This window comes from Erinaceus europaeus, chromosome 21 (genome assembly GCF_950295315.1).
Source record: "Erinaceus europaeus chromosome 21, mEriEur2.1, whole genome shotgun sequence".
Taxonomy (NCBI): Eukaryota; Metazoa; Chordata; class Mammalia; order Eulipotyphla; family Erinaceidae; genus Erinaceus; species Erinaceus europaeus.
The window spans coordinates 5259718-5287488 of record NC_080182.1 but is presented as its reverse complement, the minus strand read 5'-3'; the positions used below and the strand labels follow the sequence as shown (position 1 = coordinate 5287488).

Sequence of the window (27771 nt, the reverse complement as noted above, 5' to 3'; positions counted from 1 at the left end):
GAGTCGTGTGCTGTGCCTGAGAAGTCACAGGCCCCGATCAACGAGCTCTCTGGCCCCGGGAGGGCAGGGGTGGGGTGCTTGCATCCCTTGCAAAGCCCGGTGGGGTGTCCGGGCCCCTCAAGGTCGCCTTGTCTCTCGAGTGCAGAGTGTGCGCCCGGCGGAGGTGAGGCTGCTGATTCTGGAGAACATCTTGCTGAGCCCAGCCTGCGACGTCTACCTGCTGGTGGGCACCTCCATCCGCTACAGGGTGCAGAAGGTGCGGCAAGGCAAGGTCACAGGTGCGTCCCAGCCCCGCCGGCTCTTGGGGTTCCTGTGCCTTCCAGCAAGCCTACGCCCCCCCCCTCCCACCCATGTCTGTCCCCTGCAGGGCTGACTCCCTGGAGAGCTGGGTGCTGGCTTCCTCACTGCCCGTCTGTCTGCGGTCTGCGCAGTCGGGGTTCAGCCACTGGGCGGCGTCCCTGCTGAGCCGAAGGCAGTGAGGGGTTTATGGGGTGACTCAGGGGAAGGGCCGCCTTCCCATGGGGTGCCCGGCCTGTAAGAGAGGCCCCCTCCTGAGTGCTGACCTGGAAGTCTTGACTCAGGGATGCGGCTCAGAGAGGCCTGAGACCTGGCGGGCAGCCTGTGTGGGTCAGAACTGCCCAGAATGAGTGCCCAGGACGGGCAGAGTAGCTCACCTAGACAGTGAGCCTCTTTGCCATGTGTGCGAACCAGGTTTGAGCCCCCACTGCACGGAAAGGAGTTTGGTGCTGTGGTCTTGGTCTCGGTCTTTCTCATCTTATTCTCTGTCTCTGTCTTGGAATCAGTGTCACGGGGGCCGGGCAGTAGCGCACATCGCTCGAAGCGCAAGGATGGGGCGCAAGGACCCAGGTTTGAGCCCCCGGCTCCTCAACTGTAGGGGGGTCGCTTCACAAGTGGTGAAGCAGGTCTGCAGGGGTTTATCTTTCTCTCCCCTCTCTGTATTTTCCTCCTCTCTCCATTTCTCTCTGTCCTGTACAACAACAGCAGTAGCAGCAACACCAACATCAATAACAGCAACGACAACAATGAGGAAAAAATGGCCTCCAGGAGCAGTGGATTCCTAGTGCAGGCACCAAGCCTCAGCGATAACCCTGGAGGCAAAATAAGAATAATAATAAATTAAAAGTCAAATCACAGTCACCTGCAGACTCCGGGTCCAGATTCAGAAGCCCAGTGGGGATGTGGGCTCATGGTGCCTTCTTTTTTTTTTTTTTTAATTTTTTATTTAAGAAAGGATTAGTGAACAAAAGCATAATTCCCGGTTAAGCGCAGGTGGCGCAAAGCACAAGGACCGGCATAAGGATCCCGGTTCGAACCCCGGCTCCCCACCTGCAGGGGAGTCGCTTCACAGGCGGTGTAGCAGGTCTGCAGGTGTCTATCTTTCTCTCCTCCTCTCTGTCTTCCCCTCCTCTCTCCATTTCTCTCTCTCCTATCCAACAATGACAACAACAATAATAACTACAACAATAAAACAACAAGGGCAACAAAAGGGAATAAATAAATAAATAAAATAAATATATATAAAAAAAGAAATTCCCAGAAAAGAGCACCCCTCCCCCCTCCCTATCGTGTCCCTCCCCCAAAAACAGAAGTACAGAATTCACTGCCATCCTCAGGGAAGGGAAAGGGAGTGATTTTGGATTCTCGCAGCATGGGCAGCTTGAGTCAGACAGACTATGGGAGATGGGGGAGAGCAGCTGATGGCGGAGATGCACACAGACGGCCCGATTGCCTGCAGAACTTCTCAGGCGTCGGCTTCGTCCAGCAGCAGAGAGAGCCAGTGAACACGCAGAGCCTGAGGACATTTGAGGAGCCCTCCAGCAGCTGTGCTGCCTAGGGCCCGGGCTCTGGGCCTGCGCCCCTGCCCTGACACCCCTCTCTCCTCTCCCCGCCTGGCCAGAGCTGTCTATGCCCTCCGACCAGTACGAGCTACAGCTGCAGAATGACATGCGGGACCCCGGGGGAGACGCTGGCCGCCCCGTGGCCATCCTTGCCCAGGACACATCTACGGTGACAGCGCTGCAGCTGGGTCAGAGCAGCCTCATCCTGGGACACAAGAGTATCCTTCCCCTGCCAGCCGTGCTGGGCTGGGCTGGGCCGGGCCGGGCCGGGGAGCCGCTGCAGGGGAGCTGTTTTCTCCCTGGAAGCTGGGCCAGGCTAAAAATAGCCCCGTCTTTCCTCTGGGCTGGGAAATCAGAAAGAACTGAAATAGCCCGGGCTGAGTGCCTGCTCACCTCTGTCGGCTGACTCACCAAGAGTGTGAGCAGGGCAGCCGCCTCCATGCCCAGGGCTGGTGGAGGGAGCCCGGCCGGCCCCGAGGTCCCTGCACCCTGCGTGGTCTCAGGGTCACCTTCTGAGACCCTCTGTCCCTGCCCCCCTAGAGCTCACTCAGTTCTGCTGGGTGGCTTTGCTGTGCTCATCCTTCAGGGGTGTTGCAGCCCCTCTTTGATCTGTGTGGCCATGCCAGCCACAGTCTGCTGCCTATAGGTTCGTGTGTGTGTGTCCCTTAACTCGGGGTGCAGGTATCCGCATGCAGGGTGCTTCCAGGCTCCCCAACAGTACCATTTACGTGGTGGAGCCCGGATATCTAGGTGAGTCTGGGGGTCTTGGGTCCCAGGTGCAGCTCACTTGTGACAATGGGGGCTAAAAAGCTAAGGGTGCAAGCTCCCTGGAAAAGGCTTCGCTGTGAGATCATCAGCACCTGCCCCCTCCCGCCCTGAGCCTGCTCCCCTTCTTTCCTTCAGTGCTGCAGAGAAGTGGGGGGAGGGGGACACTGGGCAGGGAGGTGGGTCAGGAACTGGCCAGGGCTCTGTCCAGGGCCATCCTTTGCAGAGGACACTGGGGGGTCGCTCAGCCTAGTCACAGGGGTGCTAAGAGGATGGGGCGTTGGCAGCTGTCTCTGCAGGCAGGAGGGTGGGTCCTGAGGGCTGTGGCCAGACCCATGTGTCCCCTGGGTCCCCCAGACTGTCCCTATGTGTTGAGTGCCTAGCGAGCCCTGAGTCCCCCAGAGATGACTGCTTGGCCCAGGACAGCACTGACCCGTGACACTAGGCACAGGCCTCTGGGTCTTGGTGGGGGGGCCACTTTGTCCTCAGAAAGGCGTCCTCGGGGTTGCCCCTCTGCCTGGTCCCCGCTGGACGCTGACTTGCAGGGAGGGCTGGCTCCTGATGACAGTCATGCAGGACTGCGCAGGTCAGTGAGGAGTGATGATGTGTGCAGGAGAGGCAGCTGGAGGCCCTGCTGGGGAGGGCGTTGTCTCAGAAGCTGCCAAGAGACAGGAGCTGGGCCAGGAAGCACTCGGTGACACAGGAGCAAGGCAGCTGGGGTGTGTGTGGGGGGGACACTCAGAAGGCAGGACTGGCTCAAGAGGGCAGACCTCAGTGCAAACCTGCTGTGCATTCAGGGTGCAGGCGTTCAGCGGGTTTGGAGAATAGACCCAGTGTGAAACCAGGGTGTAGACCTACTGTGGGTTTGGAGAGTAGAATTCTTGTGGATTCGAATTGTAGACATAGACACCTAGTGCATTCATCCAAGGTATAGGCCTACTGTGGGTTCTGGGTGGAGTCACTGAGATCTCAGGATGTGGGCCAGCTGTGAATTCAGGGGCCCATTGTAGATAGATTCAGAGTGTGGGCCTGCGGTGGGGTCAGCATAGGGGCCTGTCTCAGCCCATGAACAGTCAGGGGTGCGTTCAGGGGTGGCCCTGGGGGTTCTAGAGGCTCCGCCTGTGGTGCCTGCTATGCACAGTGGGGCCTGCCTGAGGAAAAGCTTAGTGAACATGAGGGGTGGGGGCCCATCAGGCAGATTCTGGAGGGCCCTCAGGTAGGTGCTGGAGCCCCTCAAGCGGGTGGTATCGGCCCTCAGGCAGGTGAGGGGTCCCCTGGCAAGCAGCAGTGCTGTGGAGCTCTGTCCCCTTCTCCTGGGCAAGTCCCCCATTCCCTGAATCCCACTTGTGTAGAGGCTTCCACCCTGCAGCCTGCTGGCTGCGTGCTCAGCTCTGCCGCTGGGCCCATTTGTAGGGTTCAGCATCTACCCTGGCGACAGGTGGGTGCTAGAGACGGGCCGCCTGTACGAGGTCACCGTGGACGTGCTGGACAAGGCGGGCAACAAGGTCCACCTGTCAGACGTGAGTGTCCCACAGGGCCCGGCGGGGTGGGGAGCGCCCGGAGTGCCAGAGGAGGCAGACCGCACTGGGGTGTCTGCGAGGGGAGCTGCGGGGTGCGTGGAGGCGGCCCTGCAGATCACTAGGCATCTGAGCCCTGTAAGTTCCAGGGTCCACAGCTCACGGGGGTCACAGTGCGAGGCCCTCTTGGCCTCTCTGCGCAGGTCCATGTCCCCATCCCACCTGCCGCAGGACGGGGCCTCATACAGTGTCCCAGGTCGAGCCCAGCCACTCAGGCCACTGCCCCTCCCCTGCCTCTGAGGTCCCCACATTGTCCTGGGGCTGTTCCCTCACCTGCCCCTCACCTGCCCTGCTCTACTTCCAGAACACCCGCGTGGACACCACCCTGCCACCCGAGTTCTTTGAGGTGGTCTTGTCCTCCCAGAATGGCTCCTACCATCACATCCGGGCCTTGAAGCGAGGCCAGACGGCCATTGAGGCTGCCCTTACCTCTGTGGTGGACCAGGCAAGTCCTTCCATTTCCCGAACCCCATTTTGGTAGAGATGTCCACCCGGCAGGGATGAGCCAGGGGAGTCGGGGCTTTCTGCCCCCTGCTCTGGGTTCGTGGGTGCTGGCCCTCCTCTCTGGGCTCACAGGGTGAGGGGGGAGCTTGGGGCTGGGGGCTCTGGGCTCCCTGGCCCCTATCTGGGGGCCCATCGCTGGCCCCTGAACATGTGAAGCTGCATCTCCTGGGGCTGGGCTGGAACGGCTCATTGGGGGTCAGTGTTGAGCCAGTGTGTCCAGCTGTGCCCCAGCCAGGAGCCCCTGGGACCTCTCAGCTCTCCGACTACTCGAGCCCTTGAGAGTCAGTTCACTGTTTCCTCTTCCTGTATGTAACAGCCCAGTCCTGGGGGCCTGGCACAGTTCGCCTGGCAGGATGCACACCGTAGCATATGCTCTGGGTTCAAGCCCTGACACCCCACATGGGAGCACAGTGGGCAGTGCTGGGGTGGATACTTCGTAGATGGTGGGGCAATAATGTGTGTGGGGGGGTCTCTCTTCTCTCTTTCTTCTTTCCCTAAAATAATGGGAAGATGGAGTCAAGGAGGTGACTTGGCAGTAACAGAAAGAAGAAAGAGAGAAATAGCAGGGACCAGGAGAGGATCCCCCAGTAGAGTGCACACCTCACCGTGCATGGGACTTGGGTTTGAGCCACCCCTCCCTGCCTGAAGCCCACAGGGAGCGCCACACACAGTGGACCCCTCCTGAGCAGTGGTGTGGTGCAGTGGTCTCTGTCTCTGTCTCTCACTGTCTGACCCGGGGGTGGGGGGTGAGCCTAAGGGAGCAGTGAAGCTGTGCAGGCGCACAGGGCACATGGATAAGGTGCCAGTCCAAGTAGATGGGAGAAGAGCAGTGTAGTTTCTGCGAGTGGGGCTCCTGTGTGCTTGTCTTTTCTTGTCCTGTACAAATACCCCCGCCCCCCCAAGATGGCCTGTGAGGGGTGCCTGCCACTTCAGCTCTGGGAGCCTGGGATGAGTTGCCCTGTGCCCCATACCTCAGTTTCCCCATCTGTAAACTGGGGATAACATGGTCACCCTGTCGGGTGGCAGGAGGATGAAGCCCAATGGTGTTGCGGAGTGGGTGACGTGTCACAGAGGGATCTGGCGTGTCCCTGTCCACTCCTCCACTGTCACGACGACTCCTGCCTCTGTCCCCTTCCCCTCCAGCCCCAGGCGGGGTGAGGGTGTAGCTGACCGAGGCCATACTGGGGGTGACGTGCACTGCCCTCCCCTTGCAGGACGGAGGGGTCCACACCTTAAGGGTGCCTATTTGGAACCAGCAGGAGGTGGAGATTCATGTCCCCATCACCCTGCATCCCAACATCTTGACGTTTCCGTGGCAACCGAAGACGGGAGCCTATCAGTACACAATACAGGTGACCTGAGCCCCCACCTTGGGTGCCTTGCTCTGGGCATTCCATGGAGGAGGGGGCTGCTTCTCCACTCCTTTCCTTCTCATGTGGCCAGAGAGAGTCTCAGCTCCGAGAATCTCTGTGCTGTTTTCTGAGGTGGCCCTCCCTCCTCGTGGTTTGGGATCACTGGGGAAAGCACACCTCTGGAAAACAGAAAATGCAGTGGAGAGAACCTGGAGGAGAGGCCGCACTTAATTTTGTAGATGATTGTTTCCTCAAGGTGATGCCTAGGTCCTGAGAGAAAAACCCGGATGTGCCCACCGCACTCCTAGATGCTGGTGTTTAGGTAGCACCTTGGGTCGCAGGCTCTTGTCACCTCCGGGGTCCCCACCAGTCCCGCTGTTGATAAGAGTCACCTTGAAGCTCTGATTGGCCCTGTTGTTTAACCAGATCCCTCTCACCTGGCAAGGGGAGGCCTCCCCGGGAGTGATGCCGCCAGGGGAACTTTTATAGGCAGGTGGGCGGGGCCAGGATGTCTTCTGCAAGATGCTCATTGGTTGGAGGAAAGCGAGAGCCCATCCCACTCTGGCTTCTAATTGGCTGAGCTGCGCCACTTCCATTGGCCTGATGCTGGGCATCAGCTCCTGTGTTAGGTGTGCACAGCGCTCATGCCTTCCAGACCCAAGCTCCCCGGGGGCCTCGCTTCAGTCTCGCCAGCGCTTGCTGGAAGGGAAACAGCTTTATTGCTGGTAACTCTGGGCTAACCTCTAGAGACTGTTGGGGTCTGAGACCTGCAGAATGCTGGGAGCTGGGCATCATGTCCAAGGCCCCCAAATCCTCCTGCCTCTGAGTCTGGTCTCCTCAAGCTTCCAGAATGGAGCCTATGGCCAGTCATAGCTGGTCTCAGTTATTCCAAGGGGCCAGGCCAGCAGGAGCGGTTTCTAGAACTGCCCTGTCTCCAGCATTAGCTTCAGAACCATAACCACTCCTTTGCAAAAAGTTTCTGCCGGCAACTCAGGTCCCCTCCTGGCCACCCGCCCCTCGCCCTTCACTGAGGCAGACAGCTTGGTAGGGGGGGAGCAGGGCTCCTGTGGGGTTCTGGTGTGGTGACTCTACCGGGGGCAGCTGGCCAGCCTCCATGTTCTGTTGAGACAGCCCACCCTGCACCTGGCTCCGTGGGCAGGGCTGAGCTTGGGGAGGTGGCCCCAGGTTGCGGGGGCGGGGACACACTGTCACAGGTATATGCCAGTGAGTAAGCTGCCCCCAGGCCCCCAGAAGTTGAGGCCCAGGTGCTGTGAGGCAGTGGAGACATGTAGGTGGTGCCTTGTTTTCCCGTGTGGCAGGGTGCTGATGCAGAGTGTATGTGTGACTGTGGGCATGTGTGTGAGCGTGTGAGCATGTGTGTGAGCATGTCCTGAGGCCGTGAGGGGTGGGCGGGCTGACTGGGTGCTGCCTTCCGTCCACAGGCCCTTGGGGGCAGTGGGAACTTCAGCTGGTCTTCGTCCAGCTATGTGGTTGCCACGGTCACTGTCAAAGGAGTGATGACCACGGGGAGCGACGTTGGCCTCAGTGTGATCCAGGCACACGACATGCAGAACCCACTGCATTTTGGGGAGATGAAGGTGAGACAGACCACAGAGGCTCTGAGCAGCAGACCCAGCCTCCACCCCTCCACCAGCCCCTGACTTAACCTCAGAAGCACCCTTTGAGCCCATGATGGGGGCAGGTGGGTGGTTAGACCTGCGTCCCGCCCTCAGGGTGCCCCTGGGCATAGAAAGGGGTGATGGTGACATCTCACACCTTGGCAGAGAACGAGACCCCCTCCCAGACCCCCAGGCCCTCAGAGCTGGAGGTTCTGGAAGGGAGCCCAGAGCACACAGCAGACAGGAACTACTAACTCTAGAATCATCCTAAGACGTGCCCCAGATGTGAATGATGGGACTTTTCAAATCAGCAGGACCTCTTGAGTGTCCGGTTCTAAGTTCACAGTGAAAGGGGACCCCCACGTGCTGAGACACTGAACCTCAAGTCTTTTTTCCCTTTGCTCCTGTGAAGGTGTCACCGGGTCCCTGCACCAGGCTTTTGGCCGGAGTGACATGGGGCCAGCTGGCTCAGTCAAGGCCACGGGCAGGAGTGGAACGTCAGCCAGCCCCACCCTGGCCTCTTACTCATTTATTCCAGAACGCTCAGCCCCATGCAGTGTGAGGTTCCACCCTTCTCTTCCATAATGCGGGACATTAACGGACAGCTTGTTCTAGTCCTCTTACCTGTGTGTACACGGTCCCAGGCCTCTCACACCCCATCTCTTTCTACACCCCCCTGCTCACTCCCCTCCAGTCACACTATTCCTCTATGCGTGGGGCTGGGGCACGTGCCTCAGAACCTCTGCACAGACCAGCTGCTGTTCCCAGAAGGTTTCGCCTCTGGAGTCTCTGGCCACCTGGGCCATGGCCCTCAAGTCTGAGCTGCAGTGTCAGCTGTCTCAGAAAGGGCCCCCCTGACGGTCATCTGGGTCCCCAGCACACACTATCCCATGCCCCTATCCTCTTGTCTCCGGCATGTCCTCAGTGCCCATGCCCACTCCGCCTTCCAGGCTAGGGCTCCCCTCATGGGTCTGTGCTGCCCGCCCCCAGGTGTACGTGATCGAGCCCAGCAGCATGGAGTTCGCGCCCTGCCAAGTTGAGGCACGCGTGGGCCAGACGCTGGAGCTACCCCTGCGCATCAGCGGGCTCATGCCTGGTGCGGCCGGCGAGCTGGTCACCCTGAGCGACTGCTCACACTTTGACCTGGCCGTGGAGGTGGAGAACCACGGTGTGTTCCAACCACTGCCAGGTAAGCCCGGGCCAGCCCAGCCGCTCTGCTGGTTCTCAGCACGGCCCCCTGCAGTCCTGTGGGGTGGGTGGCATCTTGCTCCCCAAGTGACTGGGCAAGTCACTGCTCCCCCTAGATGGGGGTATCCTGAGTAGAAGCACAGATGGTGATGTCACAGCCGGTGCAGGAAATGCAGGGCCCACGGGGTCTGTCTGGGGACAGGCTTGTCACCCTCTGGCGATGCGCCCCTGAATCCAGCAGCCCCACATCGCCCTCTACTCTCTGGTCCCCCTGTGGGGTTTGCTGGTGACATCAGTGGTGGATGGTGACAGTTTATTCAGTGCTACCCTGCCAGACTTGGGGACAGCACCTAGTGTGTGTGACCTTCTTAGACTTCCTGCCACCACGGGGCGGGAGGGACGTGCCTGGGTCATGTGGCACAGAGAGGGTATGAGGCTTTGTAGCTGCCTGTGGTCCCTGGGCAGGAGGGGTAGATGGACCACAGACTTGGGAGCTGCAGGCTTCCCAAGAAATGGAGAGGGGCCTGGGAGATAGCTCCCCTGTGAGAGCACCCACCTTGCCATTCACAAATGCGCAAGGAGGCGGGTTCGGGGCCAGGATAGCAGGGTTGTCCCTCTGGGCAAGTGGGGGCCCAGGAATGTTCTGGGGAGGTTTGTGGGTGCAGGTCCCTTTCCTGGCTCCCTGTCTGGGGTGCACAGCGGGTGTTTAGTGTGTTGGGGGGTGGTAGTGTGGCCTGCATGCTGATGGGAAGCGCCCTTCCCAGTGTGGGGCTTCTGTGTGGAGCTTGGGGGGGTGGGTGGGGGTCTACCAGGGGTCCCAACAATCCAGGCTCTTGGCGTTTCTCCTCCCGCAGGGTGGCTGGCACCAGGGGCCGAGCACTGCAGTGGGGTCAGGGTGCGGGCGGAGGCCCAGGGCTACACGGCACTGCTGGTGAGCTACCGCCACGGCCACGTCCACCTGAGCGCCCGCGTCACCATCGCTGCCCACCTGCCCCTCCAGGTGAGCCTGGCACCTTGCTAGGTGGTGGTGGGGTCGCTGCTATGACACGAGTGACAGGGGTCTCCCAATCTCACTGGGCTCTCTTGGTGACTTGGTGATGGGTCTACCCAGCCTCTGGGCCACCCAGCGCTGCCGGCAGAGTTTCCTGTGTGGGGACACCCTGCAGGTGCTCAGGTGCTGGGGTGTGTGGATGGGGGCTCTGCCCATGCCTGGCACCAGGTAATCTTGGGGTACCTGACTAGAGATGGTTCTAGAAGAGAAAGTCGACCAACGGGCAGTGCGTCCAGGGCTGATGCCAGCTCTCACTTGGGCTCCTAGTGTTTCTCTGGGCCTCGGTTTCTCCGCCCAGAAGCAGGGTTCCTTCAGCCCCATCTCAGGACTTTCCTGCCCAGGGGACATGGAGGGACCCCCTCCCTAGTGTGGCCACACAGCAGGAGGGCAGCCTGGGTGTTAGGGGCTTTGCTAAGAGCCCACACACACAGGAACCCCAGTCCGGAGACCAGCAGGTAGTCCTGGTTCTCCAGTGTGGACTTGTAGGACAGCTCTGGCACCCTTGTCTCATGACTGAAATGGGGGTCCCCTTTGCCTTGCCAGCCCAGCAAGCTTAGGAAGGGCCCATGCCAGCAGGCTCCACCATCATTGAGATGTGACTGGCATATGACACTTAGTGTCAGAGCCACACAATACAGACTGCATGGCTCAGGGGCATTAAATCTAACTGGCATATGACACTTAGTGTCAGAGCCGCAAAATACAGACTGCATGGCTCAGGGGCATTAAATCTAACTCTCACTGCCTTTAAAAACAAAAGCTTGCTTTATTTATTGGATAGAGATAGCCAGAAAGTGAGAGAATGGGGGAGATAAGGTGAGTGACACCTGCATCCCTGCTTCACCACTTGTGAAGCTTTCCCTCTGTACTTGGGGACCAGGGGCTTGAACCTGGGTCCTTGTGCATTATAACATGTGCGCTCAACCAGGTTTACACCACCCAGCCCCCTGTAAAGACCTTTTAAAAAATCTCCCATTTGTTTTTTTTTTTTTTTTATAGAGGCAGAGAGAAATTGAAGGGGGAGAAGATAGAAAGCCCTGCTTCACCACTTGTGAAGCTTCCCCCCTGCAGGTGGCGACCAGGGGCTTGAACCTGGGTCTTTTGGCACTGTAATGTGAGCGTTTAACCACCCAGCCCCCAAGAAACTGTTTTAAGGCCCACTTTGGGTGAGTTCTGAATAGGCAGTGCTGGATTATCACTGGTAGTCATTATGCTGCACACGGATCCCAAGGACCTGGCTTCCTCTGTGTCTCTTCACCCCGTCAGCCTCCCCCCTGCGTCGGCAGCCTCTGAGCTGCTGTGAGTTCACGTTTGTTTAGCTTCCACATACAAGATAATCGGTCGTCTCTGCCTGGCCAGTTTCACTCAGCATGAACTCAGCTCTCGAGTTCCAGCCGAGTGTGTGGGTTTCCTCACTGATGACCGGATACTATTCCACCAAGAAAATATGCCTAGGGGGCTGGGTGGTGGCGCACCTGGTTGAGCGCACATGTTACAATGTGCAAGGACCCGGGTTCGAGCCCCCGATCTCCACATGCAGGGGGAATGCTTTGCGAGTGGTGAAGCAGGGCTGCAGGTGTTCCTCTGTCTCTCTATTGTCCCATTTTCTCTCAGTTTTTGTTTCTATCTAGTAGAAAAAATGTGTGTGTATATATATATGTATGTATGTATGTATATGTGCCCACACCATGGTTTTTTCACAGCCTTGTGGGTAGGCTGGGCGCCTAAGCTGCCCTGGGTTCCACTGCAGGAAGTGGGGGTGCGGGCGTGTCTTTGAGTCTGTCCTCACTCAACTTTGGATCACCTCCCAGAGGAGGCTCGCTGCTCTCTGCTACTTCTGGCTGCATCTGGTGGAGGGCTCTCTGCTCTGCCTGGGCCAGTGGCTGCTCCAGCCCAGGTGCCCGCCTGCCATGCGGCCACACTGTGACAGCTGCCCCCTGGGGTGCTGCTGTGGGGACCAGGCTTGCCTGACCTCTGCGGGACCCAGGCTCTTCTCTTCTCCCTCAGGCAGTGGACCCGTCCTCAGTGGCCTTGGTGACCCTGGGCTCTTCCAAGGAGATGCTGTTCGAGGGTGGTCCCAGGCCCTGGGTCCTCGAGCCTTCCAAGTTCTTCCGCAACGTCACCTCTGAAGACACGGACAGCATCGGCCTGGCCCTCCTTGGGGCCCCTGCCCCCCGGAACTCCCAGCAGCACTGGGTCCTGGTGACCTGCAGGGCCCTGGGTGAGCAGGTGAGTGGGCAGGCCGGGCTGCCTGGAGAGGGGGCTTCCAGCTTGTCTGGGAAGTGAGGGGCTTCTGGAGTGGGCTGTTCAGTCCTTGAGAAAGTGTGTGTCCCTGGAGGGACCCTGAGCCGTGGGGCAGAGAAGTGAGGGCTGGGCTTGCCCTGCTGGCCTGGCCCGGTGCTCAGACTCTGCTCCATCCAGAGCCTCACTCCGCAACACACCTCCACAGGGAGTGTCCCCAAGTCTCTGTGGGCTCTCCCCTTAAAAGCCCTTCTGGGCCGGGGGAGAACTCACTCAGTAGACTGTACCCTTACCAAGGGTAGGGTTGAGGTTTTGAGCCCTGGCACCACAGGGAAGCACCATGGCACCAGGGTGCTCCAGGATGGTGAAGTGGTGCCATAGTATCTCTTCCTCTTTCCAGCCACCCCCCTCTGAAATGAAAAGGAAAAAGTCCGCCTGGGTATAAGGGAATCTCTTCATGCATGAGATTCCAACAGTACAGAAATGGGAAAAAAAAAAAAATCGAAACAAAAACAAAACGTAGACTTGAGTTTGCTGGTGTAGCCCTGGGCTTTCATGGGGCCCAGAGCACCAGCCCTTCTCTCTGTAGAGAGCTCTCGTGTCTACCTGGAGACCTTGTGTGTTACCTGTCCTCCCGAGCATGTGTTCCGGGCCCTTTGGACTCCCTGTGATGTCATTGTCACCGTCCCTGCCATCATCCAGAAGGTTTTAATCCGTGCTGTGCCGGCAGGCTCTGAGCCTCCACCCCAGGGACCCTCTGCCCTGCAGGTCATCGCCCTGACGGTGGGGAACAAGCCGAGCCTGACCAACCCCTTCCCGGTGCTGGAGCCCGCGGTGGTGAAGCTGCTGTGCGCGCCCCCATCCAGGCTCACCCTCTTGCCCGTCTACGCCAGCCCCCAGCTGGACCTGGCCTGCCCCCTGCTGCAGCACAACAAGCAGGTGGTGAGTGGAGGCCACGGTGTGCGGCCCCAGGGCCTGGCATGGAGGAGTGGCCCCGTGTCCCTCTGTGTCTTGTGGAGCCCAGGCTGTGGACACCTGGACGAGGGGGGCAGAGGGGAGCCTCGGAGTACAGCCCCCACCTCACCCACACGGCCCATGCCAGCTGGGGCAGGGCACCCCGTGTGGTCACCACGTGCCACCTTGACTCCGCAGGCCCCGGTCTCCAGCCATCGAGACCCCCTGCTGGCGCTGGCTGCCTATGACCAGCAAGGCCGCAGGTTCGACAACTTCAGCTCGCTGAGCGTCCAGTGGGAGTCCTCCCGGCCCCTGCTGGCTAGCGTGGAGCCAGAGCCGCCCATGCGCCTGGTGTCCCGGGATGAGGGCGGCGGCCAGAAGAAGCTGCTCGGTGAGCCAGGCGGACAGAGGGATGGGAGGGGGCGGGAGTGGGGGCTGCTGGCTGAGTAGGGCAGGCGGCCACAGGCAGAGCTGCTCAGGGCTCTCTGACTCAGGACCGGAGTACATGATGTTTGTTTGTTTGCCACCAGAGTTGTTGCTGGGGCTGGTGCCAGCACTACAAATTCACTCCTAGCAGCCATTTTCCCCTCTTTTTTTGATAGGACAGAGAGAAATTGAGAGAGGAGGGGGAAACAGAGAGATAGACACATGCAGACCTGCTTCACCAATGTGAAGCGTCCCCCTTGCAGGTGGGGACCGGGGGTTTGAACTCAGGTTTTTGAACACTAGAATCGGCCCCTGTTATTCTTTTTTTTAATATTTATTTATTCCCTATGTTGCCCTTGTTGTTTTATTATTGTAGTTAATCGTTGTTGTTACTGATGTTGTTTGGATAGGACAGAGAGAAATGGAGAGAGGAGGGGAAGACAGAGAGGGGGAGAGAAAGACAGACACCTGCAGACCTGCTTCACCACTTGTGAAGCGACTCCCCTGCAGGTGGGGAGCTGGGAGCTCCAACCGGGATCTGTAAGCCAGTCCTTGTGCTTTGCGCCCGCCACATGCGCTTAACCCCCTGCGCTACCGCCCTACTCCCTCTCCCTTTTTTTTTTTAATGCAGTCGCAGGGGTGACCTTAGGGCCTGTCACATGTGCAGCACTGCTGTGCAGCTTCCTGGGTCCAGTACCTTCATTTTATTTAAAGATGGTGGGAAGGCAGGAAGGAGAGAGAGCACAGCACCACTCCACCACCTTGGACTTGCCCCGCCTACCACCACCACCACCAGGGCTCAGACCCAGGGCTCTGAGCATGCTGACTGCCCTGGCCCAGCTCTCTCGCAGGCCTGTTCACTCTTAGTCCTGCAAACTGTGAGGTGGGCACTGGGACCTCAAGATGAGGAGGCAGGGGCCCCGGCACATGCCAGGCAAGGCATTCTCCCCTTCAGTTTCTCTCTGTTCTATCAGAGAAAATAAATAAATTAGATAATAATATTTTTTAAAAGGTCAGAGTTGTTTCCCACTTCTTAAGGCCACCCATGGTGAGGGGCCAAATGGTGAGGTACCTGGTTAAGCACACATGCCACCGTGCCCAATGACCCAGGTTCAAGCCTCTAGTTCCCAAGTGGTGAAACAGTGCCACAGACCCCTCCCCCGTCACTGTCCCTTCCCCTCTCTCTCTCTCTTTCTCACTCTATTCCTCTCTCTGTGTCCCCCACCTCAATTTCCCTCCTCTATCAAATAAACAAATAGAATTTTAAAATATCTGAAAACAAAAGGCTTCCTGAGAAACCTTGCTAGAATCTGTTCAGTCTCTGCCCTGGGGTGGGCAGGGGGCACTGCAGATGGGACCATCCCCAGCCCGCAGGAGCAGTGACCAGCATGACTTTCCTCCTTGGACCCAGGTTTGCAGGCCATCTCTGTTCACCAGGCATCTGGAACCACGGCCGTCACCTCCACGGCCACCGGATACCAGTGGTCACACCTGGACGCCGCCGGCGTGAAGCAGCTGGTACTCCCAGGGACCCTCCTGGGGCCCCGTCCCATAGCCCCTCCTGGGCTGCAATGCACTCACATCAGTGACTGGGCTGCACCCTTGGGGAGACGTCCAGGCTGGGGGTGACCCAGCCTCACCCTTCCCACACCCTGGCCTGCAGACCCCCTGCCTCTGAGCCTGCAGCACTCACTGCTTAGACCATCACCTCCTCCCTGGCAGCCCCTTCCGCACAGCCGCCCCCCACAGACTAGTGCCCCGCCCCGTGTTTACAAACAAAGAATCGGGGCCACCTTTTCCACACATCCCCAAGGCAGAGGTGTTGCTAGTAGGTGGTGAATGGTGAGGCAGGGCATCTGAAAGGGGGCCCTCCCATAGTGGGGGCCTGCCTGGACAGCCCCCCCTCTCAGGGGGAAGGGTGGCAGCACCTGGGGCTCTGAGTGGCGGGAGGTGGAAGGGTGCCAGGGTGGGCGTGGGCCCCTGGGGCTCCAGGGTCCGGCTGCAGGAGCTTCACTTCCTGAGGTGAGGGGAGCAGGGAGGGCGTCCCCCTCATGGGAGTGGCACTGGGGAAGCCAGCCCAGAGGGGGTGGGTGGCCTCTGGAGTGGCCCTGCCCCTGGTGGCTCAGTGTCCCCAGCAGCAGGAAGCCCCTGACAGGTGTGGTCTCGGCCTCTGCATTTCAGGGTTCTTTGCCCCCTCTCCCCCCAGTTTATTGCTGTAAGTCACACCTTCACTCCTGCCTCCTCCTCTTCCTACTGGAGCCGCTCGGCCTACCTGCCAGGCTCCCACATGGCCTCTGCTTAACTCACCTTAATGTAACATTAGAGAGAGACCCGGAGGCCAAGGCACCACTCCGCTCTGGCATAGTTGGTGCCAGGGATTGAACTCGGGACCACAGACTTACAAATCCTGTGCTCTCCTGCTGAGCCACCTCAGGCCCCCTGGTCAGCTCCAGCCACATGGTGCCCAGGACTGTTTTCATTCACCGGCTTAGTCCTTGCACTCATGCCCATGCCCCAGCTGTCCCCCCCACAGTGAGAGGACAGGAAGCAGATAGGCGCCCCCACCCCATGCCTGGGGGGCTGAGCTGTTAGAGTCCTCCCGTCTGTGCTCAGCGCATCATGGCTGCCCGGAGTTAGCTGTCTGCCCCCCCTTTCTGGGGCTACGGCTGAATCACCCCCTGCGTTGGTCCCAGCAGACGGTGGGCACGTTGGCCACATGAGAAGGCCATGGCCTCTGCTGCTGGGGTGCGGGGGGTGCCCCTCCCTCGGGGCAGCCTGATGACCTTGGCCTCGCCCCGCAGAACGACCCCCTCGTGCCCGTGTCGGCTTCCATCGAGCTCATCCTGGTGGAGGACGTGCGGGTGAGCCCCAGAGAGGTGACCATCTACAACCACCCCGGAGTGCAGGTAGAGCCCCCCACTGAGCACCCCCACCTGGGCACCACCTGGGGGCCCTCCATTCCTGGCCCCCGACACCCAACTGCCCCTCCCATCCCCACAGGCAGAGCTACACATCAGAGAAGGTTCCGGCTACTTCTTCCTCAACACGAGTGCCACGGACGTGGTCCAGGTGGCCTACCAGGAGGCCAGGGGCACTGCAGTGGTGAGTGTCCCTTCCGCCGTGCCACCCGAGGGTGGCAGAGTTGCAGCAGGCTGCCTGATTCTCCAGGCCTCTGTCTGTGCCATGCATGTCTGGCATGCTGCCCTTGTGGGCCGGCCCAGGGCTCCCTGTCCTCCATTTCTGGGCCCTCTCCTGCCCACTCCTGCCCTCACCAGCTCCCACCCAGCCCTGGTTCCTCTGCGGAAACACCAGCTACTCTGCTGTCAGGCCTAAACCCTCCTCCCCGTATTGCATCTAGACCGGCCAGTCATCTTTTGTTGCTGTTTTTTCTAATTACCTTTGTCCTCCTGGTAGAGTACTTGAGTGGAAATTCTTCTAATTAAAAAAGGGGGGCAGGCGGTGGCACACCCAGTTAAGTGCACATACATAGTACTAAGCACAGGGACCAGGGTTCGAGCCCCTGCTCCCCACCTGCTTCTAGAGTGTGGTGGGCGCTCCAGTGGTGCCATCTGGTGGAAGCTTTTCTTCTGGGTGGTTGTTGCCGGCTACTGAATCAGCCCTGACTCCCGTCTACATGTGCTGTCTCTTTCTGAGTCAGCTTTCAACTTCTAGGAAAATCCAGGGTATTTGGGGGTGGGGACTCTTGTAGATTTTTTAAAAGCTTATTTATTTATTTATTTATTTATTTATTGCCTCCAGGGTCATCGCTGAGGCTACAAATCCACTGCTCCTATGGCCTTTTTTTTTTTTTAAGTGGCTAGGACAGAGAGACATTGAGAAAGGAGGGGAAGACAGGGAGAGAGAAAGAGAGACACCTGCAGACCTGCCTCACTACTCGTGAAGCGAATCTCCTGCAGGTGGGGGGCAGGGGCTCGAACCCCGGATTCTTGCATGGGTCCTTTCGCTTAGTACTATGTGCGTTTACCTGGCACCTCACCGCCCAGCTACCTGAATGTATCTTTTGCATTCAGTCAGTGTTCGCCTCGGACCTTAGCCACCTTGCAGTGAGGGTGCTGTCTCACTGTGCAGCGCCGAGAGAGAGAGAGAGAGAGAGAGAGAGAGAGAGAGAGAAAGAGAGAGAGCAGGCCATGACATTCCTGCTGCTCAGGGGCAGGACTGCAGGTGGCAGAATCTCGGGTTCAGTGCTGGACATCAGAGCAAGACAAAACCACCCCTCGTACCAGGGAACAATGTGTGCAGTGAGAAGCCTGAACTCCTAGGAAATCCTCCCCATGTATTTTTGTTCCCTTTATAAAAGAACGAGCAGCTCCTTGGCCAGTCCGCCTGCGGGGCAAATGGACGCTCACTGTCAGGTCCTTCCTGTGAAGCGAACCTCCAATCAGAAATAAGTCCCACTGCTTGAAATATGCCTTCTTTCACTTGATTTTTAGAGAGCAAGACCACTCCCCGGTTAGTAAGATGAAGGGAGCCTCAGGTTAGGGGAAATGTGCTCAGTGCCACCAGTGTTTGGGGACCCCTTGAGTAACGGCCAAGAGCGCACCTGCGGCCAGATGGAAGCCCTGTCCTCTGAGAGCAAGGGGTCCCTGGGGTCAGTGGTGCACCGGGCTGCCCCAGAGCCAGTGAGCACCCTGTCCCTGGAGCATTCAAGGGGGAACTGGAGAGTTCTGTGAACAACTCAGAGTTCAGGTCCACGCTTCAGAACCCAGCTTCTCCTGAAGGTATGTGACAGGCCCTCTGGCCTCTGGTGAGGCTACTCCAGGACTAACTCCATACCTCCAGCCATTTGCAGATTCTGGGGCTCCCTGAGGACCACTGTAGCCATGCCCCCCACTTTGCACAGATGGTCCCAGGAGCCCAGTAGGGGCCCTCTCTGGGGAGCACAAGCCTGTGTCTCATTGTGGGGCGCAGGGTATGGCCTGCACTGTGGAAAGGTCTAGAAGTGACCCTTGTGGCTGGCCCGGTGAGGATAGTTTTGGTCCTAGAAGGTATCCCTGGAGGCACCTTGAGCGCCCGCGAGGACCAGCATGCCGGACGCCAGGTGGACGGGTGGGTCGAGTCCCGTTCCCTCCCACCCACCCCCCACACACACCTCCTATGCCCTCAGGAGGGAGAGATTTCTCCCGCACGCTGACAGTCTGTGACAGGCCTTCACAGCTTCCCTCAGATGCTCCGCTCTGAAGGACGCTCACACACTTCCTTGGCAGTTTCCAGCTGCTAATTAGCAGCATTCTCATTTCCCATAATCACAGAGACAAGAAAGCCCACAGCAGCTCTTCAATTAGCTGGGAGAAGATGCTCGCTCTCCTATTGATGCTCTGGGAAGCGAGAAAGGCTCGGGGCTGCGTTCCGGCTGCTCCACGCGGCTCCTTAGGGGGCCCAGGCTCGGTGCCGGGGCCATTGTGCCCACACAGTGCACCCAGGGCTGCGTGGATTCTGCTCACACAGCCCCCAGAGCTCTCTGGAAGGGCCTTTGTTGACTGCCTTGTGCATGGGAGTGGTTACCTGACTCCACAGCGCTTGCCACTTCAAAATCAGTCCTCCCAGCAGGCTCTGGGGGAGGAGGCTAGGGCCAGCCCATGCGTAGGTCTGGCTGGCAGAGGGGTTGTCCCAGGGGCTGGGGGTAAGAGCTCGGGTCACAAAGGTCCTCGTAGCATGAGCTCATGTGCTTCCTGGGCCCTGCGACACAGGGGCCGTCCTGCTGACATCGCCCTGTGTGTGTGAGGAAGCACCTCCCAGACAAGCTGGGTAGCAGGTGACAGCAGTGGAGCTTCTTTCTCCCCTGAGGACAGGCTCTGAGCACAAGGGGCCATCCCCGTCTGGGCCTCGAGAGCTGTCTCCAGGATGCGCTGGGTCCCTGGATGCTCCGTGGGGTGCCAGGGAGTGAATGAAACCAGGGTGAGGCCTCCCCCACCCAGGCCTTCTCTATTTGAGGAAAAGGAGAGACACGGCAGCACTGGTCCACCATCTGAGAAGCTTCCCATTATTATGCTGGGGCTCAAAGCCAGGGCACTGAGTGAGGCCAGGCATGCACTCCACCCGGGGAGCTGGCTCCCAGCCTCTAGGATGGGGCTCTGTCCAGCCTGCCAGCCAGGACTTTCTCAGTGCCTGAGGTTTCTGTGTGGCCCTGCTCCTCCCCGTGTGCCTGTGGCATCGAGTGACGGGGCCCTACCCCCACAGCCTCGTTCTCCAGTGCCTGGCTCACCAGTGGTGTTGACAGGGAGGTGACAAGAACAGAATGAGTGGGGGTGGCCTGGGGAGATGGGTGCAGGGTCCTGGCTCTCCGACAGATGCCGCCTGTCAGGGGACAAGCGTGAAGTGTGTGTGTAGCTGGATGGGCGTCCCATTCCCAGCCCGCGGCCACACTCGGCCTGCTAATGAGTGCGCGTGCATTCATTCATCTCCAGGGAGATGACAGCAATTTCCCCAGGCTCCTTGCTTACCAATTAGCATTCAGGGCCCAGCTCTCACCCACCACTCCCTCTGAGTGAGCATCAACCAGGAGCAAGGTTCTGGCCACCGGGGAGCGGGGCACAGGGACAGATGTGTCCCCACCAGGACGCAGGCGTGGCAGGTCCCACTTGGCCCTGTGTATCCCCTCCCTTCATGACCCAGTGCTGCATCTCTGTATCCACAGTGCTCCGGGAAACTCTCCCTCCCTGCGGTCCTGCCCATGGGGGCTGGTGGGTGGGCACATGGGACTGACCCCCTTGTGCACATTGGTCCCTGGGAAATGAAGAGAAGAGGAATAGATCCCCACCCGCATTTTATGTCTTTGTTTATAAAAAGGTGCAAATGGTCCTTTGGGAGGAGAGAAAAAAATCAGAGTTGGGGAAGACAGACAGAGATAGGGAGCGAGAGAGGAGATTCCCCGCAAGGGTCTGTAGGGACAGGGGCGCGAGCCGCTTCTCCACGTGGTGCGGGACCTGCCAGCTCCGACAGCCTGCTAGGGGAGCCAGCAGTGATATGCGCCAGGCAGCCCTAGCATCTCTGAAGCTTCCAAATTTGTCTTTTCTTTCTCTCTCCTTCCTTCCTTCCTTCCTTCCTTCCTTCCTTCCTTCCTTCCTTCCTTCCTTCCTTCTCTCTTTTTCTTTCTTATTGCCATCAGGGTTGTTGCTGGGAGTTGGTTCCTGCATGTCAGTCCGCCATTCCCAGTGGCCTTTTTAAAAAATATATTACTTGATAGGACAGAAAAGTTGAGAGGTGAAAAGGAATGAGAGGGAGAGAGAGAGAGAGAGATAAAGACCCCTGCAGCTCTGCTTTGCCACTTGTGAAGCTTCCCTCTGCAGCTGGGGACCTAGGGCTTGAACCCAGGTCCTTGTGTATGGTGATGTGTGTTCTCAACTGGGTGCAGCACCTCCCAGCCCTCTAAACAACTTTTCTCTGGCATCAGTCTGGGTGATGCCACCTCTGGGTTAGGACCTTGTGTCTCTGGTGTTGCTGTCCCCTGGGAGATGTAGGCCCCCCCGCGCGCGCGCGCGCGCGTGTGTGTGTGTGTGTGTGTGTGTGTGTGCTGACCCCTCACCCTGCAGGTGCGGCCCCTGCTCCCGGGTGTGCTGACCCCCTCACCCTGCAGGTGCGGCCCCTGCTCCCGGGCACAGCCACCGTCATGATCCACGACTTGTGTCTGGCCTTCCCAGCCCCAGCTCAGGCTGACGTCCACGTCTCAGACATCCAGGAGCTGTACGTGCGCGTGGTCGACAAGGTCAGTGCCAGCTTCCTGGGGGAGGGAGTCCCTGTGCCATCTATCCCCCTGGATTCTGGTCCCTCCTGCCCACCCCCTGCTCTGGTAGTACGGCTGTGCAGGCCACGGCCTCCCCGCTCAACCCCTTCCCCCTGTTGGATACCTGCCTGACTTGGCTGTGAATCCCATCCTATCAGCCTGGGCGTGGGAATCCCTTCCCTGTAGCCCCAGTGGGAAGTTACTAATAAGCCCCCACACCCTGGCCAAGCAGGAGCTGTCCCCCACAGCCTGGGGGCCAGGGGAGGGGGGTTCGGAGTGAGGAAAACTCATAAAGGCAGAGTGCTTCTGCAGAGGGAATAGATGACAGCAGGCGGGCGCTGTGTGGATGGGGAGGTGTTCCTGCAGCCAGCCTGGCAGAGGGGAGCTGTCCCTTTCAGCACTGAGCAGCGGACACTGTCCCAGGAAGGGAAGGGAAGGGAAGGGAAGGGAAGGGAAGGGAAGGGAAGGGAAGGGAAGGGAAGGGAAGGGAAGGGAAGGGAAGGGAAGGGAAGGGAAGGGAAGGGAAGGGACTGGAGAAGTGAAAGTAGCCAGTCACACATTCCCTAAAGCAAATGTTCTCAGAGAGAAGAGGGGGAATTTCTTTTCTTCTTTGTCAATAGAGAGCCTTCAGGTTTCTAAAGGTTTTGGCTAGAAGATTGAGAGAGACTGCAGCACTGCTCAGCTCTGGCCTGGGGTGGTGCCAGGCCCACAGGCCTGTAAGCCCTGTGCTAGTCCAGTGCTCTGAGCTGTCTCCCTGGCCTTAACTTTTTAAAAAATTTATTATCTTTATTTATTGGATAGAGGCAACCAGAAATCAAGAGGGTAGGGGAGATAGATAGGGAAAGAGAAAGAGAGACACCTGCAGCCCTGCTTCACCACTTGCAAAGCTTTCCCTCTGCAGGTGGGGACCGGGGGCTTGAACCCAGGTCCTTGAGCACTGTAACATGTGCACTCAACCAGGTGTGCCACCACCCAGTCCCATTGACTTCTTTTTATAACTTGGATGTAGTTGACTTTTACCATGGGTTTGGGCATGCTCAAGGATCCTTACTTACAGCCAATACTTAACTGGTTTTCATTTGGTGGCTGGCGTGACCTGAGAAGTGGCACAGGGATCGGAGCACTGGACTCTTCAGCATGAGGTCTAAAGTTGAATCCCCAACATTGCCTGTGCCAGGGCCATGTCTGGTTCTCTTCCCCTCTCTACCTACTTGTTGGTTGGTGAATAGCCCATAGGAGAACCCCTCCCTGATTCCTGCTCCATAGTTTTGAAGCCGGTGACACTTTCTCAACCTGGAGTGTCGTAGGTGGTGGCACTGGCCAGTGAGATGCCACCGTGGGTCTCTGTTCTCTGATGTTTAGGTGGAGATCGGGAAGACGGTCAAGGCTTTCGTGCGAGTGCTAGACGCCCACAAGAAGCCCTTCCTGGCCGAGTATTTCTCCTTCATGGACCTCAAGCTGCGGGCTGCCTCCCAGATTGTCTCTCTGGTGTCAGTCTCCCAGGGTCCCAGGAGGGTGTGTGTAGCGGGGGGAGGCGCAGCACCCAAGTCCTAGCTGCAGGGATGGGGGAGGCAGAGAGATCCCAGCCCTGCCCCTCTGTTCCAGGCCCCTGGATGAGGCCCCGGACAATTACACTGCCACATTCCGCGTCCACGGCGTGGCCATCGGCCAGACCAGCCTCACTGCGATTGTGACCGACAAAGCCGGACAGAGGATCAACTCAGCCCCACAGCAGATCGAGGTGGGGCCATGCTCCTGACAGCCAGGGCTCCTTTCAGTGCCCCCGGTGGACTCTAAAAATTCAAGTAGAAGGGGTCCGGGTGGTGCTGCGCCGGTTGACCACACACATTGCCACGCAGAAGGACCTGGATTCGAGTCCTCATTCTCCACCTTTAGGAGGGAAACTTACCAAGTGGTGAAGCAGGTCTGCAGGTGTCTGTCTCCCTCTCTGTTTCCCCCTCTCAATTTCTCTCTGTCTTATCAAAGAAGGAAGGAAGGAAGGAAGGAAGGAAGGAAGGAAGGAAGGAAGGAAGGAAGGAAGGAGTGCTCACTGGGAACAGTGGGTTCATAATGCTGGCACTAGTGACAGCCCTGATGGCACAAATAAAACAAGATAAAATCTGGATAGAGACAGAAATGGGGAGGGAGGAGAGACAGCCCAGCACTGCTTCATCACTTAGAAAGCGTGTGTGTGCGCGTGGTGTGTGCGTGGTGTTTCTGTGTGGGGCCAGGGGCTGAACCCAGGCAGAGTATGCGCTCTGTTGCATGAGCTGTCTCTCAGACCCGAGACTGGGTTTCAGGGACAGCCCCGGAAGTTGATATGGAGGGACGCCATTCATCTGTGCCCATCAGGGGTCCTCACGGGGCCTGGGCTGCAGAACTGGATGGCGTCAGTCTCCCTTTGAGACGTGCGCTGGGCTCTGGGAGGGGAGTTCTTTGCCACAGGCCAGCAGAATGCAAACCATTCGGGGATGTGGACTCCTGGGGTGGGGGGCATTTGGCCTCTTCTGTTGGCCCGGAATCCTGGGACCTTGGCTGGTCCACTGGGGTCCTGTACCATGTGGTCCAGGCAAGTTAAATGACATTTCTGCCTGCCTTCCCGAGCCTGGAACACAGCTGTCTCCTGTTCTCTTGTGTCTTCCCCCCAGGTCTTTCCCCCTTTTCGGCTGGTTCCCAGAAAGGTGACGCTGATTATTGGGGCCACAATGCAGGTAGGAACCCTCCCACCCCCCCACCCCCCACGACTCTGGCTCTGACACGTCTCCTGCCCTGGGCGGTAGCAGGTGGCAGCTCCAGGAGAAGGACAGGACTGATGCTGTGTGTCTCCATCACAGGTCACCTCTGAGGGTGGCCCCCAGCCCCAGTCCAACATCCTCTTCTCTGTCAGCGACGGTAATGTGGCTGGGGTGAGCGATGTGGGCTTGGTGCAGGGGCGTGCCGTGGGCAACTGCACCGTGGCGGGCATCGTGCAGGCCGTGGACGCTGAGACAGGCAAACTGGTTGTTGTATCCCAGGTAAGGCTCCCGGGACCCCAGACACCCTGGTGAGCATAGGCCCACCCCCCGGGGGAGGGGCAGCACTGTGCTGGCTGTGTGGGCGCGTGCACCTGGGTGGGCTTCCTGCCCAGAGGGGCCCGCTGAAGGCCCTGCCGCCTGAGCCCCCGCCCTCCCCATAGGACCTGGTGGAGGTAGAGGTGCTGCTGCTGCAGGCGGTCAGGATCCGTGCCCCCATCACTCGAATGCGGACGGGGACCCAGGTAAGGGAACCTCCGACTGGTCCCGCCATCATGTCGCTGTGGCTGCCTTGGCCAGGCCCCGCCCCAGCCTGAGCAGCACCTGTGTGGGTGGACGGGGCTCCTGGTGGGAGGCCCTTGCTGAGTGCAGGCTGCGGTGGGCTCCTTGTGCAGGTGGCCTCGGTGTCACATATCAGGGAGGGGATGGGGAAGCAGACAGATCCACCTGCCGCAGATCACAGGGCAAGTGAGGACAGACCTGGGAGTGGTTTCAGGCCATGGCTGTAAGAGTTCTAGAGAGGGCTGGACACGACCTCCTGCCCTGTCCCTCCCAGCGCCGGGCCCCCACTTGATGATGAGGCAGAGGCGAGGGCTTGGGGCAGGCTGAGCTATATGTCAAGGGACCACTCCAGACTTGGGGTGTGGCCAAGGCGGGGTGCCCTCTGTCACTTTCACAGCTCTCTGCTGTGTCTCCATCCTGTGCTGACCTGAGCAAGACCGGGGCACAACTGCCATGGCAGGAAGGAGGGTGATGGGGCGTCCTTGGGCATCGGGGTAGTAGAGTCGGGTCCCAGGCTGCTCCGGAGGAGGGGTCTCCATTGGTCAGGGGCCTGTGTGTCCCCGCAGATGCCTGTCTACATCACAGGAATCACCAACAAGCAGAACCCCTTCTCCTTTGGCAATGCCATGCCAGGACTGACCTTCCACTGGTCAGTCACCAAGCGGGATGTGCTGGACATCCGGGGCCGGCACCATGAGGTAAGGCCTGAAGCCCCAGCCAGCACCCTCGGGCCCTGTAGACTCCCAATCACTTTCCACCCCACCCCCCAGCCTTCCTCACACACCCCCCACCCCAGCTCTGTCCCCCAGCCCTCTCATCTTCTCCCTCCCGCCTGTGTCTAGGAGAACATCTGCTGAGACCCTCCTCAAAGACCCCTGGGCTGTGCATGCCCTTTGCTCCAGCCCCTTCTGTCAAAACTTCAAAAGCTGTGCTGGATGCAGATAACCCATGGCGGCCGTGTGAGGGGCCAACAGGGCCCGCCATTTAGTTCCTGTCCTTTTTGAGCATCTGCCTGACAGCTGGGGTTTCTCCAGATGGTCCCAGAGGTCACGTGCCCTCTTTGTAGCCCTTTGTAGCCTTGTCTCTTAGATCTGGGGTGCTGCAAAGAAGCCGCTGGGCCCTCAGGAGCCCATGACTGGGAGGGGCACACCCAGTGGGACTAGTGGGACACACTGAGAAGCCAGCTGGTGGCATCAAGCTACAACCCCAGGACCCAGGGTCCCCAGGACCTGAGTGGGGGCTGCTGGGAGGTTGCTGCTTGGGGCTGGGGCCTGAGGCACAGGGCTGGGGGTGCTCACCTGGTGTGTATTGAGTGGCTACACCCAGATGGCCAGAGCCCTTCTCCCAGCACTGGTGGGGTGGCGTGGGGGAGACAGTATCCTCGAGGTGTCTGAGCAGTGTGACTCATTCACCCTGTGCTGAAGGCTCTGAAGGGTCTTGCCCGGAGGCCCTGCCTGGAATAAGGGTCTGGCATTTTCTGGAGTGCCAGGCCTGTGAGAACCAGCTGGCAGGTGTCAGGGTCTGGGGGGGTCCTCTGCCCTCTTGGGGGTGTCTCTGCTCCTCCCTTGAGGGTGTGCTTGCTGTCTGCCCCAGGCCTCCATCCGGCTGCCAGCCCAGCACAACTTTGCCATGAACGTGCTAGGCCGGGCAAAAGGCAGGACCGGGCTGCGGGTGGTGGTCCGCGCCCTGGATCCCACTGCTGGGCAGCTGCAGGGCCTCAGCAAAGAGCTCTCGGACGAGATCCAGATCCAGGTAAAGGCAGGGACGTAGCCGCCAGGGGTGAGGCTGTTGCCAGGCTGGGTGGACCCGTGGGGAGTCCCCCCACTCCCGGGGGCCTGGCGGGAAAACAAAACTGAGGCCTCTGCTGCAGGTGTTTGAGAAGCTGCTGCTACTGAACCCTGAAATAGAAGCTGAGCGAATCCTCATGTCACCCAACTCGGTTCTGAAGCTGCAGACAAATAGGTACTGGGGACGCTGAGCCTGTCACAGATCCTGGGGCAGCGCTGTCTCCTGTGGGTGGGTGGGGGTTCTCGATCAACAGTCAGAGCTGTTGACCTTCTGGCTCTAGATCCCTGGAGCTTGGCTGCAGTGAGGGGAAAGTGAGGCCCAGGAGGGACTGCACTTTGCTGGGATGGGCCAGCCAGCGGGTGCCTGGACTAGAGTGCTGACTGCAGGGGGCCTTCAAACCACTGCTAAAACCCTGCACCTTGGACAGTGGAAAGGACCAACTGAGAGTGCCCGAGGGTGTATCAATTCTTACTAATTCAAGAGAGAACCAGAGCCTCACCCTGGTACTTGTGATGCTGGGTCACACTGAGTGACCTTCCCTGGACCCACTTTCCTCTGCACAGCAAGATGGGGCCCTCTCCTTCTCCCAGGAGCAGCGGAGCCCTGACCTGCCTGTCTTGTATGTGCTGACTGGTCCAATCTGTCTGCCCCACAGGGATGGTGTCGCGGCTCTGAGCTACCGCGTCCTGGATGCCCCCGATAAGGGGCCCCTCGTGCACGTGGATCCGAAGGGCTTTGTGGCGTCAGGGTCTGCCATTGGCACGTCCATAATCCAAGTGACAGCTCAGGAGCCCTTCGGGGCCAACCAGACCCTCACTGTGGCCGTGAAGGTGTGGCCTCGTCACCCCACCCCCTGCCCCTGCCAGCTCAGCCCCCGCAGACCCTCACTGTGGCCGTGAAGGTGTGGCCTCGTCACCCCACCCCCTGCCCCTGCCAGCTCAGCCCCTGCAGACCCTCACTGTGGCCGTGAAGGTGTGGCCTCGTCACCCACCCCCTGCCCCTGCCAGCTCAGCCCCCGCAGACCCTCACTGTGGCCGTGAAGGTGTGGCCTCGTCACCCCACACCCTGCCCCTGCCAGCTCAGCCCCCGCAGACCCTCACTGTGGCCGTGAAGGTGTGGCCTCGTCACCCCACCCCTGCCCCTGCCAGCTCAGCCCCTGCAGACCCTCACTGTGGCCGTGAAGGTGTGGCCTCGTCACCCCACCCCCTACCCCTGCCAGCTCAGTCCCCGCAGGCTTGAGTGGGGGCATTCCTCCCAGCAGGGGGAAAGGGAATGGGAGACTTTAAGAATAACTTGGTGCTGGGAAGGCAGGGAGAGAATTAGCAGCACAACAGACTTCCACGCAAAGCCCTGGGTGTCCAAGGTTCAGTCCTCAGCACCTCCATGGACCAGAGCTGAGCAGGGCTTTCATGA

General features: G+C 59.3%; 1 protein-coding gene across 3 annotated transcripts in view; it reads left to right on the top strand.

The window, feature by feature from the left end:
- Positions 1-27771, top strand: part of NUP210 (nucleoporin 210) — a 54968-nt gene that overhangs the window by 15816 nt on the left and 11381 nt on the right. For all 3 annotated transcript variants that reach the window (XM_060180312.1, XM_060180314.1, XM_060180313.1), the window contains exons 6-30: positions 146-278; positions 1919-2077; positions 2541-2609; positions 4038-4144; positions 4506-4646; positions 5920-6057; positions 7500-7655; positions 8667-8865; positions 9719-9864; positions 11923-12144; positions 12925-13098; positions 13309-13501; positions 14948-15054; positions 16338-16442; positions 16537-16638; positions 21131-21259; positions 22640-22767; positions 22883-23018; positions 23926-23988; positions 24112-24291; positions 24453-24533; positions 25137-25268; positions 26164-26322; positions 26441-26532; positions 27014-27188. In XM_060180312.1, the coding sequence (XP_060036295.1) occupies positions 146-278; positions 1919-2077; positions 2541-2609; positions 4038-4144; positions 4506-4646; positions 5920-6057; positions 7500-7655; positions 8667-8865; positions 9719-9864; positions 11923-12144; positions 12925-13098; positions 13309-13501; positions 14948-15054; positions 16338-16442; positions 16537-16638; positions 21131-21259; positions 22640-22767; positions 22883-23018; positions 23926-23988; positions 24112-24291; positions 24453-24533; positions 25137-25268; positions 26164-26322; positions 26441-26532; positions 27014-27188 (3426 nt within the window). The remainder of the gene's footprint in view (positions 1-145; positions 279-1918; positions 2078-2540; positions 2610-4037; positions 4145-4505; positions 4647-5919; positions 6058-7499; positions 7656-8666; positions 8866-9718; positions 9865-11922; positions 12145-12924; positions 13099-13308; positions 13502-14947; positions 15055-16337; positions 16443-16536; positions 16639-21130; positions 21260-22639; positions 22768-22882; positions 23019-23925; positions 23989-24111; positions 24292-24452; positions 24534-25136; positions 25269-26163; positions 26323-26440; positions 26533-27013; positions 27189-27771) is intronic.